The sequence below is a fragment of the Chiloscyllium plagiosum genome, unplaced genomic scaffold (assembly GCF_037043375.1).
Source record: "Chiloscyllium plagiosum isolate Xiang-an unplaced genomic scaffold, Cpla_swu_hap1 HiC_scaffold_31, whole genome shotgun sequence".
Taxonomy (NCBI): domain Eukaryota; kingdom Metazoa; phylum Chordata; class Chondrichthyes; order Orectolobiformes; family Hemiscylliidae; genus Chiloscyllium; species Chiloscyllium plagiosum.
Window position 1 is genome coordinate 52,268,584 of NW_028270169.1, and position 18,985 is coordinate 52,287,568.

General features: G+C 41.3%; 1 protein-coding gene across 7 annotated transcripts in view; it reads right to left on the reverse strand.

Annotated features, from left to right (window-relative positions):
• srrm3 (serine/arginine repetitive matrix 3) overlaps window positions 1-18,985 on the reverse strand; it is a 795,287-nt gene that overhangs the window by 196,834 nt on the left and 579,468 nt on the right. For all 7 annotated transcript variants that reach the window (XM_087977541.1, XM_043718787.2, XM_087977540.1 and 4 more), the window contains one exon: window positions 912-1,013. In XM_087977541.1, the coding sequence (XP_087833667.1) occupies window positions 912-1,013 (102 nt within the window). The remainder of the gene's footprint in view (window positions 1-911; window positions 1,014-18,985) is intronic.

Consider the following 18,985-nt stretch of genomic DNA (forward strand, 5'->3'; position numbering starts at 1 on the left):
TGGCCCAATTAAGGTTGGGACAAGAAGATACGTGGGATAGCCTTGCAGCCTAAACACTTATTAAAAGCCTTAAAACCTCATTCTATCTGAAGATGGTAGCTGGTATCGGGTTGTGGATGGCTGCTGAGGGCCATCTGCTGCTCTTGCTGCCAATTGCCCCTCTCCTGTGACCTCTATCTCACCCTCATTCACCTTCGGGTTGGGGTCTTTTGTTGACTGTGAGCCTCTGAAAGGTGCATTACCAGCAGCTGGCAGTGGCAAGGATGGCACTCAAGAGCTGCTGAACTCTGATTGGGTAGAAACTCTCAAAAACTTGGATTTCCACCCCAATGTCCTTAACTGTAGAGAAGGTCCATTGCCGGCCACTTCAAATGAGATCTTCTCACGTGGTGGCTCCTGCTAGCTCTCCAGCAAGTGAGTGGGACCCCAAATTACATTGCTCCCTATAAACCTTCCCTCCACGCATTGGAACTGGAGTAGGTCATTCAACCCCTAGAGGTTGTCTTATCATTTAATTTGACTGTGAATTATCAGAATCTTAATTTTCTTTACTCACCTTGGCACTATTCTTCCTTTTTTTGTTTAATTAAAATATCAGGTCTTAATTCTTCTGTTAATTTACACTCAAGTTTTTTGGGGGCAGAGAGTCCCAGATTTCAAATGACCTTCAACTGTGGTGGGGCTTTCTTTAATTTGAATGTAATTCCTGCTGAATTTGCTTTCTCCCAACAGAAAACTGTTTTCTTTCCGTTGATCCCATCAACTCCTTTAATCATTTGAACCTCAATGCAACCACCTCTGAAGTTTCTATTCCAGAGGATATACAAACTTAAACCTAATTAAAGATCTATTCCAATCCATAATACTTATTAAAAAGAACTGATCATTTTAACAAAGCAGCGTGCACTCACGCATGACGTCCGTGTGGATCTTCCTTGGTCAATACACCTTCCTTTTCCATTAACATTTGCCGAAAGGTCCCCACTTTCTGGCGAATTTCTTCTGGAGTATACCTGAAACAGCAATAGGAAATCAATTTCATGGATGTGCAGCATGGAAAAAGGGAAATCTGGAAAATTACTTCATTCTAAAAAGGAGGGAAGAGTCTGCATCTTGAAAGCAATTACATGTAGAAATAACAGCAGGAAGTTCTTTTTCACATCAGAAGTGATCAACAAACACATGGAATATCCTCCGCAAAACAGCACCGAAGTAAAAACCCTGGAAGCGTTCAATAACTAATTGCACACTGCAATACTTTATGGTCATTCTGGATGATTGAGTTGAAATAGGTCTGTGACCTTGTGAAACAGGTTTCCCAGCTTAGCTGCTGACATGAAGATCGTATGAGGAAAGGCTGAGGCACTTGGGGTTGTTTTCATTGGAGAAAAGAAGGTTTAGGGGTGACTTGATAGAGGTGTACAAGATGATTAGGGGTTTAGATAGGGTTGACCGTGAGAACCTTTTTCCACTTATGGAGTCAGCTATTACGAGGGGGCATAGCTTTAAATTAAGGGGGGGTAGGTATAGGACAGATGTTAGGGATAGGTTCTTTACTCAGCGAGTCGTGAGTTCATGGAATGCCCTGCCAGTAGCAGTGGTGGACTCTCCCTCTTTATGGGCATTTAAGCGGGCATTGGATAGGCATATGGAGGATAGTGGGCTAGTGTAGGTTAGGTGGGCTTGGATCGGCGCAACATCGAGGGCCAAAGGGCCTGTACTGCGCTGTATTCTTCTTTGTTCTATGGAATCACAGTATGAAAGGAGGGTATTCAAGACCCATCTTACCTGCGCTGGACATGACATGTCAAAACAGCAAAAGAAAATTCACGCTTGAAAGAATTTCATTAAAAGGCCTAAATTATTTTGAAAGCAAGCTATTATTCCCTGCCTTTAATTAAAATTGCATTTTTTGAGTGAATTATTGATGTTAATATGATAGGTTAATCTGCACTATATTTGTCTTGCTTGCTTGCTAAAACTGTACCCTTGGCCAGCGTAAATTACTAACAAGCTTTTTTTAAGCTCATCTAGGACATACCTTGTATAAATAGTGATAAACACAATGTTCAGTAATATAACGGAATATCATTGAGTCACATTTGATGCAAGGTTTGTGTGCAAGTTGTTTTCAAGATGGGCTCCTGCTTCATAGGCCATGGATTTTCAACTGTAATTCGTAAATTCTACATGTGAACAGGAGATGTCTTGTCGTGCTTGATTTTACACTATCCCCTTGGAGCTATATCTCTCAGAATGTTACCATGACATCAGCCAGTAAGAAAATTGAGAAACAACAAGTATGGCACAAAAAGTAGTGGGGGGACAAATACAAGTTTTCCACCTTTTAACTGTCAAATCCAAAATTACAGCATGATTTGGGATGAATCTTTAAATGTAATTTTGGGGACTACACGTTTACATGTTAATGCTAAGCTTGGAATTAGAAACTGATTTAGACAGCCTGGCTTAAAACACTGGGTATTACAGTGCAGTTGTTATGTCATTAAAAAAACAATACAGAGAATCGTGGAGGCGGAGAGTTATCTGGACATTGTGTTTCAGGAGGCAGTCACATCCCTTAGGTTAACTACCTCGAATTCGGTCAGTGATCAGGGACAGGAGGGTGTGACTATGCGCGAGGCAGGTAGAGGGATGCAGGAGGTAGTGCTGAAGGAGCCTCAGCCCTTGAGCCAGTCTAAGAGGTTTGAGACTCTCGCTCCCTGTGTGGATGAGAGAGGGGGCTATAGGGAGGATGAACAAACTGACCAGAGCACCATGGTACAGGGAGCCTTTCAAGAGAGGGGAGAGAAGAGAAATGTAGTTGTAATTGGTGATAGTATAGTCAGGGGAGTAGACACAGTTCTCTGCTACCAGGATCGAGAGTCCTGAAGACTGTTGCCTGCTTAATGCAGGATATCTCATCTGAGCTGCTGAACCTCGCATGTTAAATTAATCCAAATCATTCCTTCGCAATACACAATAAAAGTGTAAACTGGGTTTAATAAGCTTTGTGTCCTGATCTAGCATCAGGAATGGTTAAAATCAAATATTCTGTTCTTTTGTTATATGCCTCATATTGCCATATATATCTCAAAATGTTTCCTGTTTTTATCAGTCTAACTGATCAAATTAGCTTTAAGTCGAATGTGACAAGTTGGTTTAAATCAGACTCTTATTCTCCCTCGGATTCTATAGTATACAGCAAATCAGTTGCTTCCCTGTCACCACAATATCAGTCTCCTGAGATGTTTGCCATCCATTCTTTTCCTGGCAGACTATGTATTTATTGTGACAAAACTCCATAAATCCCACAGAGCCTCATTGGGCTGTCATCTGTCTTTGCTAAAGATTAAATGATCAGAAATAGGTTAAAGAATACCATTATACAGGAAGGATCCTTCAACTTGTAACAGAGGATTTATCATTAAATGGGCACAATATCTTTATTGGCTAAACTTCACATCTGATAAGAAAATTAAACCTCGAGCATTTCATGAAAATTCCACTATTCAATTCATACAAGCAGCTTGTTATTATCTCCGATAAATTGCAGTAAGATGATTTGTTGGATTGCAGTCTTTCAGCACATGTTGCAATGTATTCACAAAAAGTAACTGCAGTTGAAATTACAGGGACAAATTATAAGGCTCGACTTCTGGTTTTCTGGTCTGATAATGCAGTGATGCAATGTGCAGAGTCACGTGGGCAGGGTGACAAAGAAGAAAAATTGAGGTCTTTAGTTTTGATTACTTGTATGTGATGTGAGAGAGGAGACAGAGTTAAAACTAGGGCAAGTCATTAAACTATAGCGAGCAGTTTCTATAGCAACTGATTTTACAGAGATGACTGTGGCTTATTTCTCTGTGATGATCCATTATCAAAAACTAATACAAATATTAAAATTGTATTATAATGCTGAGAAAACAATTTTGCAAACTTCATTGTAATTGAATCTAAAAATGAAACAGTAGCTGTGTCTGAGAGATGCATATCCATATGGCATTGCAAAATAAAAATGGATTTATATAATCTTCCATGACCTGAAGTCTTCCTGAAGGACTGTGCAGTCAATAGAATGGGTTTGAAGTGTAGTGACTGTTTTAATGTATGAAATATAGCAACAAATTAACACAAGGTGAAAGGTCCCGTAAATAGCAATGCGATGATGTCCAGACAATAGTTTCTAGATGGTAGTGGTTAAAGGATAATTATTAACCAGGCGACGGAGGAAATCTTCTTCGAATAATGATATGAGGAGATCTTGCTGAGAGGAGAATTAGGCCTTGATTTAACATCTCATCAGAAAGAAAGCACCTAGGACTGCAGTACTCCCTTAGTACATTGGAATGTCAACACAGAATTACATGCTGGCATTTGTGGATTTGGACTTGAATGGACCGACATCTGATTGAGAGGTGAGATCAAGAAGGATCTTGTACAATAAATATAGGATATAAATTTAGGAAGAGGTCTTTCAGCTTATTCTGCCATGCTTTTAGATCATGGTTGATCAGTACCTCAACTGTACCCACCTTAACATCCCCTTGGAAATAAATTAATTATACTGTCTGTTGGATTAATGCTTTATGAAGCTTTTAAAGCATAACCAATGATCCCTTCAGATGACGAATGCTGTCAATGCAGAGTGAGAACACCATTTTATGCCTCTCACTTTAATATTATATTAAGAACTAACAGAGAAATGGCAAGATCCTGTGAAAATTTTCCATTCACAACATTGTTTTAGTAACCACCTTCGCAGAGGGAAACGGAGTTAGCAATAAATGTTGGCTTTTTCAATGGCATCTCCATTCCATAATTGAATAAAAATGGCTTTTAAGAAACAATATGGGATTACATTAGTTATTAGCAACAACACTTCAAAAGAACTAGAACATAGAACATGACAGCACAGTATAGGTCCTTCAGCCCTCGGTGTTGTGCCAGCCTTTTATCCTATTCTAAGATCTGACTACCTACATACCCTTTATTGTACTATCGTCCATGTGTCTATCCAAGTTGCTTAAATATCCCTAATGTATCTGACTCTACTATCACCACTGGAAGTGCATTCCACACACCCACCACTCTCTGTATAAAGAACCGACCTCTGACATCTCCCCTAAACCTTCCTCCAATCACCTTAAAATTATGCCCCCTTGTGATAGCTATTTCTGCCCTAGAAAAAAGTCTGTGGCTATCCACTCTACCTAAACCTCTCATCATCTTGTACACCTCTATCAAATCACCTGTCATCCTTCTTCGCTCCAATGAGAAAAGCTCCAGCTCCCTCAAACTTACTTTATAAGACATGCCCTCCAGTCCAGGCAGCATCCTGGTAAATCTCCTCTGCATCCTCTCCAAAGCTTCGACATCCTTCCTATAATGAGGCATCCAGAACCGAACACAATATTCTAAATGTGGTCTAAACCGGGCTCTGTAGAGTAGCAGCATAACCTCACAGTTCTTAAACTCAATCCCCCTGCTATTGAAAGCCAAAACACTTTACACCTTCTTATCAAACCGATCAAATTGGGTGGTAACTTTGAGGGATCTATGACATGGACCCCAAGATCTCTCCATTCCTCCACACTGCCAAGAATCCTGTCTTTAATCCTGTACTCTGCATTCAAATTCGACCTTCCAAAGTGAATTACTTCACACTTTTCCAAGATGAACTTCATCTGCCACTTCTCAGTCCAGTTCTACATCCTGTCAATGTCTCATTGCAACCTACAACAGCCCTCCACACTGCCCACAACTCCACCAACCTTTGTGTCATCAACAAACTTATTAATTCACCCTTCTACTTCCTCATCCAAGTCATTTATAAAAATCACAAAGAGCAGAGGTCCCAGAACAGATCCCTATGGAGCACCACTGGTCACTGAGCTCCAGGCTGAATGCTTTCCATCTGCCACCATCCTCTGTCTGCTATAGGCCAGCTAATTCTGTATCCAGACAGCCAGATTTCTCTGTATCCCATGCCTCCTTATTTTGTGAATTAGCATATCATGGAGACTCCTATCAAACACCTTGGTAAAATCCATGAACACCACAAACACTGCTGTACCTTGATCAATGAGTTTTGTCACATCCTCCAAGAATTCAATAAGGTTTGTGAGGCATGACCTGCTCTCTCAAAGCCATGCTGACCAGCTCTAAGCAAGCTATTGTTTTCCAAGTAATCATAAATCCTGTCTCTCAGAATCCTCTCCAATACCTTGTCTACCACTGGCATAAGACCAACTGGTCTGTAATTCCCAGAATTATCCCTACTCCCTTTCTTGAACAAAGGAATAACATTTGCCACCCTCCAACCAAATGGCACTACCGCAATGGACAGTGAGGATGCAAATATTATTGCCAAAGGTGCAACAATCTTTTCCCTCGCTTCCTGTAATAACATTGGTTATATCCTGACCGGCCCAAGGGATTTATGTATCCTTATGTTTTTCAAAATTTTCAGCACATCCTCCTTCCTAACTCAACCTGTTCTACCATGTCAGTCTGTGTCACATTGTCCTCAGAAACGTCAAGGTCCCTCTTAGTAGTGAATACTGAAGGAAGGTATTCATTAAGGTCCTACCCTATTTCCTCCACCTCCAGGTGCCAGTTTCCTCCACTATCCCTGATCGTCCTCACCCTCAATCTGGCCATCCTCTTGTTCTTCACGTAAGTGTAGAAAGCGCTAGGGTTTTCCTTAATACTACCTATTAAAGCTTTTTCATGCCCCCTTCTAGCTCTTCTAAGTCCATTCTTCAGTTCCTTCCTGGTTACCTTGTAAGCCTCTAAAGCCCTGTCTGATCCTTGCTTCCTCAACCTTATGTAAGGTTCCTTCTTTCCCTTGACTACATGTTCCACATCCCTTGTCATCCAATGTTCTTTCAACCTAATATCCCTTCCTTGCCTCAGTGGGACAAGCCTATCCAACACTATCAGCAAGTGCTTCCTAAACAACCTCTACATTTCTATTGTGCATTTCCCTGGGAACATCTGTTTCCAATTTAGGTGCTCCAGTTCCTGCCTAATAGCATCATAATTCCCCCTCCCCCAATTAAATACTTTCTTAAACTATCTGCTCCTCTCCCTCTCCATGACTATAGTAAAGGTCATGGAGTTGTGATCACTGTCACTGAAATGCTTTCCCATTGGGAGATCTGACACCTGGCATGGTTTGTTGCCGAGCACCAAATCCAAAATAGCCTCCTCTCTGATCAGCCTATCTAACTGACTGTAAAGTGCTCTGAATATATGAAAGGTGCTATATCAATGCAAGTTTTTTAAAATCTCTGATATCATGTTAAAGCATTTGGGTACTGACACTTGTTTCAACAGTGAGAGAAAGCCAAACCCTAAGTAAAGTTACTAAAAGCATGGCTGCTTTTCAAGATGAACCAGTCTTGCGTCCATGAGTTGGATGGTACTCTGGGTGAATGTCTATGATTGGGTGATGTGCTGTGTTTACCGAATCTCCAGCTATCTAGTTTCTGTGAATTATCATATTCCCGTAAGTTACCATCAGCCTACTCTGTAAACTAGATAATACATTGGATCCCATAAGGCAGATTATGCACTGTATTCAATGAATGAGTACCCTTAATGTTGTCTTTGCTGCATCTCTATTTTCCACAATGTGAAAATCACATTTCACTCACAAATGAAGATCAGTCTGCTCTCTCGATATTTGGACAATGTCAATTTCTACCGCATGTTAAGTCAGCTTTTCTTTGTATTAAACTGCAAAGTCAGAGCTTGCCAACAATGCAGCAAACTGTCTGCCTACAATTGAACAAGGTGAACTCATTTAAATAATTATTCATAGCTGTGTCTTCATGTAGAAGCCAGCCTAGGACAGCAATATAAAAAAGCAGACTAACATTTCCTAATTAGAGGAAAAAGCTTCATTTGTAGGCAACCATTGTGAATCAGTACAAATGTAGTAAGAAACTTCATAAAGCTTCAGAATTAACCTGACACGTTGGTCAGGCTGTGCTGAGAGAGGTAGAGCCTGTGCTAGGCACAAATGAAGTGAAAGAAAATCTCTGGAGGAAGCTACATGTTCTGAGGGTAAGTAATGGAGCAATATGGTGTCCTGTTTGATGCCTAGCAAAATATACATGCAAGTGACCGCTGACAAAATTTCCAGAGGACAATCAAAACTTTCCTGACATTAGGCCACTCCTGGCATTAGCAAATGAATGATTTAATGTTATGTACTCTACTCGGAGTATTTGAGAACCTATGGTGACACACTTTAAATAACCCAGTCGAGTGAAACTATTGAACTGTTGCTTGTACAGGCTAGAGAGTTTAAGTTTTTGCGTCATCAATCAAGTTATTTTACTCTTTTTTTAAAAAGTAAACAATAGTGATTTAGGCAGGCACAAAGCTCTCAAACTGCACAACAGCTATTTTTATATCACATCTTATACATACCGATTTTGAATTGCTTTATCGTGCAACATAGAGTTACAAATATCACCACCTCCTTCATTCAAAGACAACAACGCTTCAGATCTTCGGAACACAATACTGCAATGACTGTCAAACAAGACTGTGGATTAAAATAGTTACCCACTCATCAACGATGTTTATAAAGTCCTACTTCTACAATCAAGAAATATCTCCCACTGAAGACCCCATATGAATTTACACAGGGGGGTGGCTTCCTAACCATCACAGGGAATCCCATTAGAATAGCCATGGAGACCTGTCTGGAAATATTCTTACATGCTGGAATCCACACATATTGCATTGAACCTTTTAGTAAAAAAAAGTGAATGGTTTTCTGCATCAAGATCAAAGCAGAGTCAGTAAATGCACAATGTAGCAGTTTCCATATTAGCCTTAAACATAAATAGTCCTGAAGCCAGTTTGTGGTTAAAAACCTGATCATCTCTGGGTACCAACCATGTGGTGCATCATCAATGATGCAAAAGGCAAATGCCTGAAGCAACCAAACGGTGAATCTAATTTTTAATTAGAGGTGCCAGAAGTGGCCGGACCTAGGACCTCATGGTGGAGAGGCATATTAAAAGGCAGCCATGACTGGGCTTGCTATTGCCTGGAGGAATACAGCAGTAGGGTAGTCAGAGGGCCACTGCTGTCCTCGGCCAACAGTCCCCGGGCTCTGTACAAGCAACAAGAACTACCTCCTTAGGGGATAACCGTTCTCCTTCAGGAGCCATCTACTGACCCTGATGTAGGCCTGAAGATTTCCAGCTCCTGATTTCCTTGCAGGCTGAGGCATCCAAGTATGACCTTCGTAGAGTCACTAAGACAGCCAAGGACCAATACCAATCCAAACTAGAGACCCAGACAGACACCCGCGACTATGGCAAGGATTGAATGACATCACAAGTTCTAAAAAGAGACAGTGCAAGGTAGCAGACGATGACACATCCCACCCAGATCGTCTCAACACATTCTATGCTCGCTTTGAGCAGAATTTCGGTGGAGAGGTAATACTTATTCTGGCAAGTCCTGGAGAACCTATCCCAATAGTCACTGCATCGGAGGTCAGATCAATTTTCTTTCGTGTGAATCCAAGGAAAGCGATGGAGCCAGACGGAGTACCAGGCCGTGCACTCAGAGCATGTGCAGATCAACTGGCAGAGGTCTTCTTGGACATCTTCAACCTCTCCCTGCAGCAGGCCACTGTCCTTGCCTATTTCAAGAGGCCAGCATCATCCCTGTGCCTAAGAAGGCTCATGAAGCATGTCTCAATGACTACCGCCCTGTGGCCCTAACTTTGGTAGTCAAGAAGTGCTTTGAAAGGCTGGTCATGGCATTAATCAACTCCAGCCTCCCCACTACTCCTGACCCACTCCAATTTGCCTATTGGACTAACAGACCCTCGTCAGAAGCCGTATCACTTGCCCTTCACTCCTCCCTAGAACATCTTGACACCAAGAACAGCTATGTAAGAATCCTACTCATTGACTACAGTTCAGCCTTCAACACTACTATGCCCTCGAGACTGATTACTAAACTTAGTGATCTCTGACTAAGCCCCACTCTCTGCAACTGGTACTTCAGTTTTCTGACACACAGGCCACAACCAGTGAAGATTGGGGACAATATTTCATCTTCACTAACACTCAACACTGGAGCCCCTCAGGAGTGCGTACTCAGCCCCCTACTGTACTCACTGTATACCCATGACTGTGCCACCAAATACCAGACTAATGCCATTTACAAGTTCACTGATGACACCACCATTGTCGGTTGACTCTCAGATGGCGATGAAACAGACTACAGACGGGAGGTGGAAGACCTGGAAAAATGGTGCACTGAGAACAACCTAGCTCTCAATGCTGGCTAAACCCAGGAACTCATTATTGACTTTCGGCGGGATGTTACTCATGCCCCCCTACACATTAACAGTACAGAGGTGGAATGAGTGGAGAGTGTCAAGCTTGTACATGTGATGCAAATTCAATTCAATTCAATTTGTGACGATTGCCCAGGAACCGAGTCTGGACCTACAGGATCCCATTCCCGTGCTCATGGTCCAGCTGCACCCACACTGAGGGAAAACCTTTCCTGATCAGAAATGTGACTGGCTGCTTGGTCAGTGTCTCACATGGCTACAATCAAAGACCCTCTGGAACTTAGAGAAACCAAAGGGAGAATTCCTTCTGTGCTTGCACTGGCCCATCTCTCTCCCAATGGATACCATTCTGATCTATGACTTTCAGTGCTTGCCTGCACCTGAGTTCGCCCCCACAAGCAACTGAACATCCAGTCTTCAGAGCTCATTATTGACATTTACGTAAAAGCATATCATATAAAAGGTACGGTCCAATGACAAAACATACTCTGCGGTCTTACTGTCGTAATTTAAGTACCCACACTGATCAAGTCTGAGATTTCAGCTGTCCAGTTAGGAGTCACTTTTAATGAGATACTTCAGAGGCCACAGTGATAATTAACACTTATCTCCAACTGTTTGGTTTTTGAGCAGCTTTTCCAGCTCTTGTTTGACCTTGGAAAACAGACAGTTCAGGTTTGGGTGAATTGCTGATGGCTGTTTTACAAAACAGACGTCCTTTTGTTTGGAACCGAAAACTGAGGAGAGATTGGGACTGAGTGTCAGAGGGGGGAAAGCTGGAAGATCCACTGGCTGATGGGAAATACGCATTGAGAACAGTCAAGTGTTTCGAATTGGAATATGCCTGTGGAAAATTCGATGCATGGGGGAGGAAAATCCTATATTGTCATATCTATGGAGCAAGTGTAGACTGAGAGATGGAACATTAATGCAGTGTTCAGATGGACGTCCTTGGGGGGGAGCATTGTGGTTCCTCCAGAATCAGTTGTGGCTTTATACATGAAATGAGGACAAAAATCTTTTCTGCAAGCAGAGTAGCAATATTATCTGTGCATAGTTTAGCTTGAGTAGTGTGGCCAACTTGTACATCATTTCGATAAGTAGTTGATTATATCTGAAGCCTCAATAGTGTGTTGAAATTTCATAGCTTGGATAAAGATGAGGTAACCTGATCCACAGGGTTTGCATATCATCTAATTTTCACTGGTTCTGTGCATCACAGGAGGAGTGATTTAAGGTGGGATTGTGGGGGGTTAGCTTTGTTGAGACCCTTCCAGGCTACCATATGAATTGCGTTGAGGCCAATCCTCCAAAACACCAAGAGGAGCACATTTAACAGTTTGTATTCCAGCCCTCAATATTAAAATAAGTCCCAGAGGATTGGAATCTTGGTGCTGATGAAGATTTCACAGTCACTCTCTTGGAGAACAAGCATGCTGCTCTGAACTCTGCCATCTCATCATCTTTTATATTCTACCGGTGTAAGACATCCACCCCATTTGTTTATATTTTAACAGTTTGCTTATAGAAGAGTATAATTTCCATCTGTTACATTCCCATTCCTTACAAGGCTCTGTGAACTTTAGGCTCTCAGTTGCAAAATATTCCTTTTATTGAAAAGCCATGCAAGTTACAAAGAACTTCCATAAAGCAGCGGATTTTATTGGCAGTGATGCAGGTTTGGAGAGATTAAATTTACATGCAAATTAACTTTGTGGCAAGTTTTTATCTGAGTTAGCTTACTTAGGATCATAATAATATTGGGACATAAATTACACATTAAGTGCGATGAATCAACACATCTAGTTCAGTCATGCTACCTTTAGATGATCTGCAGTAGCTGCTCTGCAGGGTGACCATGAGAAGCAGTTAATATTTCATTCCTGGTCAATGGCAAAGCAGCCATATCAAAAGCTTTGTTCCATCTTTGGATTTGAGACTCCCATTGGCCAATGACACGCTCTGTGAGGTTCACGTTTCACATGAACTAAAAGCCGTAACGTAATGAAAGAAATGCAGTATGCTTTGCCAAAAATCTTTATTCCAGACAGTTTGTAGATTGTTTATTGCATTTAACTTTTTTTTAAGTTAGTGAACTTCTTTGACATTTGCAGGATGGGATGGATGTTCAATATGGAATATCACAGCAATGTACATTGGTTCCATGATATAGTTTTCCAGATCACTGTGCAATCGTAATTTAAAAGGTGTTTAAGATAATATCATATCAGCTGCTGTGAAGGTTTTAACATTAGAGATGCAATATGAAAAGTTAGTGATCTGAACCAAGTCAGAAAGGTGATGTACCAAATGAGAATTCTCTTACTCTTCACTGAAAAGCATGCCCTATTTCAACAAGAGAATAGATCCACCGTACCCGTGGCTGCTTATTTAAGACAATATTAGCTGTGGGTGTTGTACACAATGTTACATAAGGACTATGAACAACAATTCAGTCCCTCAAGTCATAGCTGATCTCATCTCGGCCTTAACTCCAATTTCCAGTCTGCTCCCTATAATCCCGTGACCTATTACTAATTAAAAATCTGTCCATTCCTACCTTAAATTTATTGTGCCCTGCATACACCACACTGTGGGGTAGTGAATTCCACAGAATCAAGACCCTCTGAGAGAAGTAATATTCCTTGTCTGTTTTAAATTTGTCACCCCTCAGCTTAAGATTCCAAAACCTGCTTGTGTTCACACTACTCTGATTTCAGAGTTGTTATTGAGTAAGTAGTATTTTGGACAGTTGCCAGTTTGACTGTTCACTTGGCCTTATTGGAAACACAATGCATTTACTCAAAATTGAGAAAAAGAGAAACTGAAACTGAAAAGTGAAATTATTTGACCCATTGCATTCAATTTCTATTCACAATCACACATCATCCTAGCTGCAGTTTAACATGTTTCTTTCTTTTCCTATCATCATGTTACAATCACACTCCTTTGCCAATAGGCTATAACTCAGCCTTGCAATTATAGAATTGTGGGATAGTTACATACAACCTGTCAGGTCAACGCCAAAGATCTGCAACGGAGAGTTACTGTGGGATGCAGAATCACTCACTGCTATCAGCAATATAGTGTGACACCCAACAGGAGGCATAATTCTGCCTCAACATAAATAGCTTTTACAATCAAATAAAAGGTGGAAAATCAGTTCTATTTAAAACAAAGGCAGACAATTGTTTTTCTGTATTAAACTATGGTCTGTCACTTACAAGCCATCTATCCTCCAGGGTGCTATCACTTAACATCTAGCATTCTCCACTTCTGTTTTAGTTGGAGATGTAACTCATTGGCCAATGGCCAACTGAGGGCAAGAAATCAGCTGACTGGAGAGGCAATCTGTATGGCCTGTCCTTATTGCAAATTACAGTTTTGGGTAAGTATGTTACTTTATCATAAATAAAGTAACATGAATAGCAATTCGAGGGAAAAAAAACATTAATTTGTTAGGATATGTCAGCCCTCTGTGGAAAGCAGGGCTTGAAGTTGGACCTTCTGGCCCAGACTTAGGGACATACAACTACTCCAGAAGAGCCCTTATTCTCTGTTATAGAGTCATAGAGATGTACAGCATGGAAACAGACACTCCGGTCCAACTCGTTCAGGCCGATCAGATAGCCCAAATTAATCTAGTACCACCTGCCAGCACTCGGCCAATATCCTTCCAAGCCCTTCCTATTCATATACCTGTTCGGATGCCTTTTAAATGTTATAATTGTACCAGCCTCCACCACTTCCTCTGGCAGCTCATTCCATACACGTACCACCCTCTGCGTGAAAAAGTTGCCCCTTAGGTCTCTTCTATATCTTTCCCCTCTCACCCTAAACCTATGCCCTCTAGTTCTGGGCTCGCCCACCCCAGGGAACAGACTTTGTCTATTTATCCTATTCATGCCCCTCATGATTTTATAAACTTCTATAAGGTCACCCCTCAGCCTCCGCGCTCCAGGGAAAACAGCCTCAGCCTATTCAGCCTCTCCCTACAGCTCAAACCCTCCAACCCTGGCAATAGCCTTGTAAATCTTTTCTGAACCCTTTCAAGTTTCACATCATCCTTCAAATAGGAAGGAGACCAGAATTGCACACAATATTCCAAAAGTGGCCTAACCAATGTCCTGTACAGCTGCAACATGACCTCCCAGTTCCTTTACTCAAAGCTCTGACCAATAAAAGTAAGCATACATCAGTAATTAATGAATAGCTTTCCTTTACAGGTAATTTGTTCCACAGCATCTTGACACTATTTCACCTGGCAACTTAGATTGTACAGCTTGTGACAGAGGCATCTGTGTTTATTGTCCAGGCTAGAATGGTTTGTCAGCATTTTTGTATATCAAACCTGACTATCTTGCACCTCACATAATTTAAACAGACTAACAACTGGAAATATTCATGGGAAAAACAGATTTCTGACAGGTAGACTCAAGTTTGGAATGTCTTTTTCTTCAAGAATTCTCATCACTCTACTCTTGGAATGATTAAGATAAATATTGCCATTTTAATGGCCCAGATTTTTCTGGAGAAATAATGCATGATTTGACCAGCAAGTATGGACAAACTGCAAATCTTTGGAACTTGCTGATGTTGTGAAGGTGTAAAGGTACTACCTTTAAGAGAGGTAAAAAGCTAGCAAGGAGAAAGCACAGAGAGTCCAGAATAAGGTAACAATGTAACACTTGGTCGAAACAGCTAGCAGCAGCTGGTTGCCATGAAACAAAAACAACTTCAAATTTGGCCAGTTTAAATTATGCCCCAAGATACCAAAATCCAATCAAATTTTAATTTAGTATTTGATAATATTAAAACCAATGAAACAATCCGATGTTTTGGGGCATAAAACTGGACATTTTGAACAGCTAGGAAGAGAACTGCCAAAAGACCAACAGATGTAGACTGCTACTTGAAGAGTCCTCATAAAGGTACCTGTCTGTGGAAGGAGTTTGCACATCAGAACATTGAAACCGACCTGGGGAGAACTGACAGAGGAAAATCTACAAAGGAGAGTTGACAAAGCTGACTGGTTTTTAAATGTGTTTTTTTTTGTAAGTCTTAATCGGGATTTTTATCAGACTAGTATTGTAGAGTGGGAGGTAAAAGATAGGTTTAAGAGAAATGAGTTGCAATCAGTTGTTCGTTTTAATGCTCTCTGTTGGACTTAAAGAATAAAGTTGTTAGTTTTTACTTTAAATAGTGACGTCTGGGATAGCTCTTTGCCTCCTGAACTTTAACATATTACAGCACAGGGTGAATCTTTTCTGTGTGACTGGTTTAGCAGAGGGGTTTACCCAGTGTTGTAAAATTGATCAATTCTAGATTGATCACACACCTGGCAGCTCACCCTTAACTTCCCCAATACTTTGCAGAATTTTATAGATTTGTGCAATAAACTCAAATTGAACACTCCATTGAAAGTTAGATAGCATTACACACCAGTGTTAGAACCATTTACTTTTTCTTGAGTTCTGCGCCTGAAGGCAGGTCCCTGGTGATTATTCACTGAACTGAGGCAAAGTACAATGTTTTTTTTTACTGCAAACAGGGTGAGGAGACAGTCTCTGAGTCTGCCTCAGTGGTACAGCAATTTAACCCCCTACTGTTGGTGCTAATCTCGTCAACTGAGCTCACCTGCTCTGCAAGTCAATTTCTAGGAGTGAGATAATCAATGTGATTCTTATTTTTTGTTCCTGCCGTTAATTTTCTCTCCCTTACTCCAATCTCTCTTCTTTTTCATTTCTGTACTTGATTTTATTCATGTTAATTCTCCATCAATTATTCTCTTTGAAATCCTTAAATGACATTGATTGAAGCAAACACTGTTGATCCCATCATTCAATAAGGTGCCCCTCTCTCCTCACCATTATTTGCTCAAATTTCCAGCAACTGGCAAAATAAATTAATTGGTTAAATATTTACAAAGTGAAGGGGGTGCATGAAAAATCTAATCAATAGGCATTTGCTTCTTTTAAGCATATTTTTGCAGCTTCCTGGTTTTTGAACCTATTTCAGGATCAGAGTCAGTCTTCTCAAACCTACCAGCAATGTGAATTACTGAAGATGCTACATGGCTTGTTTACAGTTTTCATAATGGAAAGGAAGATAGATCTGATGTATCTCCTTCATTGCTAATTCCAATAAAACGCTAGTCATGAGTACAAAGCTTTGTCTCCTGCTATAAGCTGCACTACTATCAAATTGGCAAACAGTAAAACATACCGTCTAGCTACGTTTTCATGAAAGAATTTCACATTTGAACCCATCAAATGCAATTTGATAGTATTGGTACAGAATAATTTGAACAAGTCTTCAGTGATTTTCCACTAAGGTGTTCTTACTAGAATTTAACAGTAAGCAGGTATGCTATAAGACATTGCTTTTATCGATGAGGTATTTTCACTTGTTGACAGGATGTCAAGGTGCCTGTTGGTCAATCCTTAACCCTCAGTCTTCTTAAATGCACTTCCCTTCTTCCATGGACACTCGTCAACTTCTTCCCTATCTCTCTGTTTACCCTCCTCAACCCCTCACTGTCCCACTCCCTCTCCTCATTTTGTCCCAGATCTGGTAACACCGGGAACAATGCTGATCCTCATTGTCCCAACTTTGCTTAAAACCACTTCCACAGCCTACATTCTTGCACAGCCTAACCTTAACATCATTATGTTTCAAACATTTATTTCTCTTTTATTATTTTATCTGCAAGCTCCTTGGATGTATTGCTTCAGCATTTTCGATTTGATTTGATTTATTGTTGTCACATGTACCTAGGTACAGTGAAAAATTTGTTTTGCATACAGTACAGGCAGTCCCACACAAAGTGCATTAAAGTAATAGAACAGAGTGAACAATACAATGTTACAGCTGCAGAGAAAGTGCACAAAAAGCAAAATCAACATTAAATGTAAAATTTGAGATGTCTATTCAGAAGTGATTTCAGGGAGTTAGGTTGGAAGATATAAAGCAGGACGAGCAGAGTAGTAATCTCAGGATTGCTACTGGTACCACATGTGAGTGAGGCGAGGAACAAGGAATGGGTGGCTACAGGGCTGGTGCAGGAGGGAGGGCTTCAGATATGTAGATCATTGGGGTTCCTTCTGGGGAAGGTGGGACCTATACATGAAGGACAGATTGCACTTAAACTGGAGGGGCACCAATGTTGTAGGGGGTATATTTGCTCGAGCACTTCGGGAGGGTTTAAACTAGTTTGGCAGGGGGATGGGAACCAGAGCTACAGATCAGAGGAGAGGGTAGTTGTTGAACAGGCAGAAATAGAATGTAGAGAGCCTATCAGGAAGGATACACAGTTGGTAGGGCAAAGGGATGGGTTAAGGTGTGTCTGTTTCAATGCAAGGAGTGTCAGGAATAACAGAAATGAACTTAGAGCATGAATCAGTACTTGGAACTGTGATGCTGTGGCCATAACAGAGACATGGATTTCACAGGAGCAGCAATGGTTGCTGGATGTTCCAGGGTATAGATCTTTTTTTGGAGGGGGGAGTAGCGTTGTTAATTAGAGAGCGCATCACAGCTGCAGAAAAGGAGAATGTTGAGGAGGGTTTATCTACTGAGTCAGTATGGGTGGGAGTCAGTAACAGGAAAGGAGCAGTCACTTTATTGAGTGTTTTCTACATCCCCCCCGCCCCAATAGCAGCAGAGTGATGGAAGAACAGATTAGAGAGCAGATTTTGGAAAGGTGCAGATGTAACAGACTTGTTGTTATGGGTGACTACAACCTCCCCAGTATTAATTGGAACCTCCTTCATGCAGATGGTCTGAATGGAGCTGATTTTGTCAGATGTGTCCAGGAAGGATTCCTGTCTCAACATGTAGATAGGCTGACTAGGGGGAAGGCCACATTGGATTTGGTGATAGGCAATGAGCCAGGCCAGGGGTCAGATATCTTGGTGGGACAGCATTTCAGTGACAGTGACCACAATTGCCTCACCTTTACCACAGCCACGGAAAGGAATAGGAGCAGACAGTATGGGAAAGTATTTAACTGGGGGAGGGGAAATTACACTGCTATTAGACAGGAGCTGTGGAGTATAAATTGAGAACAATTGTTCTGAGGGAAATGCGCAACAAAAAGGTGGAGGCTGTTTAAGGAGCACATAATGTGAGTGTTGGATAACTTTGCCCCATTGAGATAGGCAAGGAATGGTAAAGTGAAGGAGAATTGGATGACAAAAGAAGAGAAGCTTCTCGTCAAGAGGAAGAAGGAAGCTCACTTCACATTGAGGAAGCAAGGATCCGCCAGAGCTGTAGAAGATTACAGGGTACCTAGGAAAGAACTCAAAAATGGACTGAGGAGAGCTAGGAGGGGGCACGAAAAAGCCCTGGCGGGAAGGATTAGGGAATTCCCAAAGGCATGCTACACTTACATGAGGAATAAAAGAATGATCAGAGAGAAGGTGGCAGAGTGGCTCAGTGGTTAGCACTGCTGCCTCACAGCACCATGGACCCAGATTCAATTCCTGCCTCGGGTCACTGTCTGTGTGGAGTTTGCACATTCTCCCTGTGTCTGCATGGGTTTCCTCTGGGTGCTCCAGTTTCCTCCCACAATCCAAAGATGTGCAGGTTAGGTGAGTTGGCCATGCTAAATTGCCCATAGTTTTCGGTGCCTTAGTCAGGGGTAAA